The following is a 1,945-nucleotide window of genomic DNA, read 5'->3' as shown; positions in this document are numbered from 1 at the left end:
CAACAGTTTAGTATATAAGTTACAACAGTTTAATATATACATTACGAAAGTGTAGTATATTGGTTTCAACAGTTTAGTATATAAGTTACAACAGCTTAATATATAGATTACGAATGTGTAGTATATTGGTTTCAACAGTTTAGTATATAAGTTACAGCAGTTTAATATATAGATTACGAAAGTATAGTATATTGGTTTCAACAGTTTAGTATATAAGTTACAGCAGTTTAATATATAGATTACGAAAGTATAGTATATTGGTTTCAACAGTTTAGTATATAAGTTACAACAGTTTAATATATAGATTACGAAAGTGTAGTATATTGGTTTCAACAGTTTAATATACAAGTTACAGCAGTTTAATATATCAAGCAACTGTTGATAACGATCTTAAGCTAATAAGTATATATTAACTTTCAGATCCTTACCAGCTAAGTCAAATTTCGAATCAGTGGCCAATTGATAACGTACGATGTACTTAGTGATACGACTGTTACCACTATACGATGGCGACCAGGTTAGAGACACCGTTCTGCTGGTGAAATCTTGAACTCTGACATCCTGAGGAGTGTCAGGAGGTTCTGTAGGGAAGATAAAAAGTTCAAGGATTTGTATATTTCTAACAAATGCACTTAAAAGCTCGAAAATCAACCACTTTTAAAGTTGTTTGGTGCGTATTTCAGTATCGCATATATATTAAACTAAGTTTTACCACCGAGAAAAACAAATTACCAAAGCGTAGCCACTGAAGCAATGAAACCGGATAACAAATCAACCGTGAGGAAAATATTGTAGTTTTACATTTTATTCTTTGTTATCCTTATTGAAGCGAATTTTTAAAGTTACTCTCCATTATAAAGAAACCGGATACCAAATCAACCGTGAGGAAAAGATTGTAGTTTTACATTTTATTCTTTGTTATCCTTATTGAAGTGAATTTTTAAAGTCACTTTCCATTATAAATTAATGTAAACTTCACCCAAACAAAGGAACAGCACCTGAATTGTTGAACACTTCAATCTTACTTGTGCAAGCGAAAGCAACATAAAACAGTCTACAAAATACATTACACTATTGAGTGTGCTAATGAATGGGAAAAAAGAAGAAAAAACTGTACAGCGACTGTAATCTGTCTTCTCAAAACAATATCAAATTTTAAAAGAGATATATTGTATTTATAATGGAATATAATTATTTCCTCAAGTCTCCACTGCGAGGCGCTAACTGCAAGAAATTTCCCACAAGTTATACCAAATCACTAGGAACGTTTTTCACAAAATAATCGTCTCTTAATCAGTACTCATAAGACAATTAACTGCGTAATCCAACGTGTTTTACAATTGCTTGCAGGTGTAAGGATGTGACTTATAGTACAGATTATTAACAATTATTTTTTAAATATCCATAATTTTTTTACAAGTTTTCAAACGAGAACTTTTAATTATTAAACATTCATTATGGAATAGTAAATAACATTTCAATAAATTACATCTCCAAAATAATTAAATAGTGACAGAGAAGCTGGAAAGGAAATGTTTTAATAACCGTTTTGTTGAAGGTTAATATTTCGTGTTTCGCAGTCCTCCTCAAGATAACTGAAGAGTTAACTTAGATTTCATAATATTCTCACCCTCTAAATTTTCTCCTGAGAGGAGAGGGTTAAAAATCAGAAGGAAATTATTATTGGATTGTTTTAGAGTAAAGCCACATTGGGCTATCTGCTGTGTTCACTGGGGGAATCGAACCATGGATTTTAGCGTTGTAAGTCAGTAAACTCGCCGATGTCTCACCGGGGGCTTATCTTTAGATTAAGTTTGTTTGTTTGTTTTAGAGCAAAGCCAAATTGAGCTATGTGCTGTGTCCACCGGTGGGGGGGGGGGGTGATTGGCCCCGCGCGTTTTACTTTTGATAAACTGACTATTAACCGCTGCCCCACGGGGGGGGG

The 1,945-nt window shown here is 33.0% G+C and overlaps 1 protein-coding gene across 1 annotated transcript in view; it reads right to left on the bottom strand.

Annotated features, from left to right (window-relative positions):
• The window catches only part of LOC106467884 (Down syndrome cell adhesion molecule-like protein Dscam2), a 110,180-nt gene that overhangs the window by 32,960 nt on the left and 75,275 nt on the right, over positions 1-1,945 (bottom strand). The window contains exon 15 of the mRNA XM_022396096.1: positions 429-581. Within this exon, the coding sequence (XP_022251804.1) occupies positions 429-581 (153 nt within the window). The remainder of the gene's footprint in view (positions 1-428; positions 582-1,945) is intronic.

Source organism: Limulus polyphemus, unplaced genomic scaffold (assembly GCF_000517525.1).
Source record: "Limulus polyphemus unplaced genomic scaffold, Limulus_polyphemus-2.1.2 Scaffold2778, whole genome shotgun sequence".
In the NCBI taxonomy this organism is placed as follows: Eukaryota; Metazoa; Arthropoda; class Merostomata; order Xiphosura; family Limulidae; genus Limulus; species Limulus polyphemus.
The sequence above is the reverse complement of the archived record's forward strand: the minus strand, read 5'-3'. Positions and strand labels throughout refer to the sequence as shown.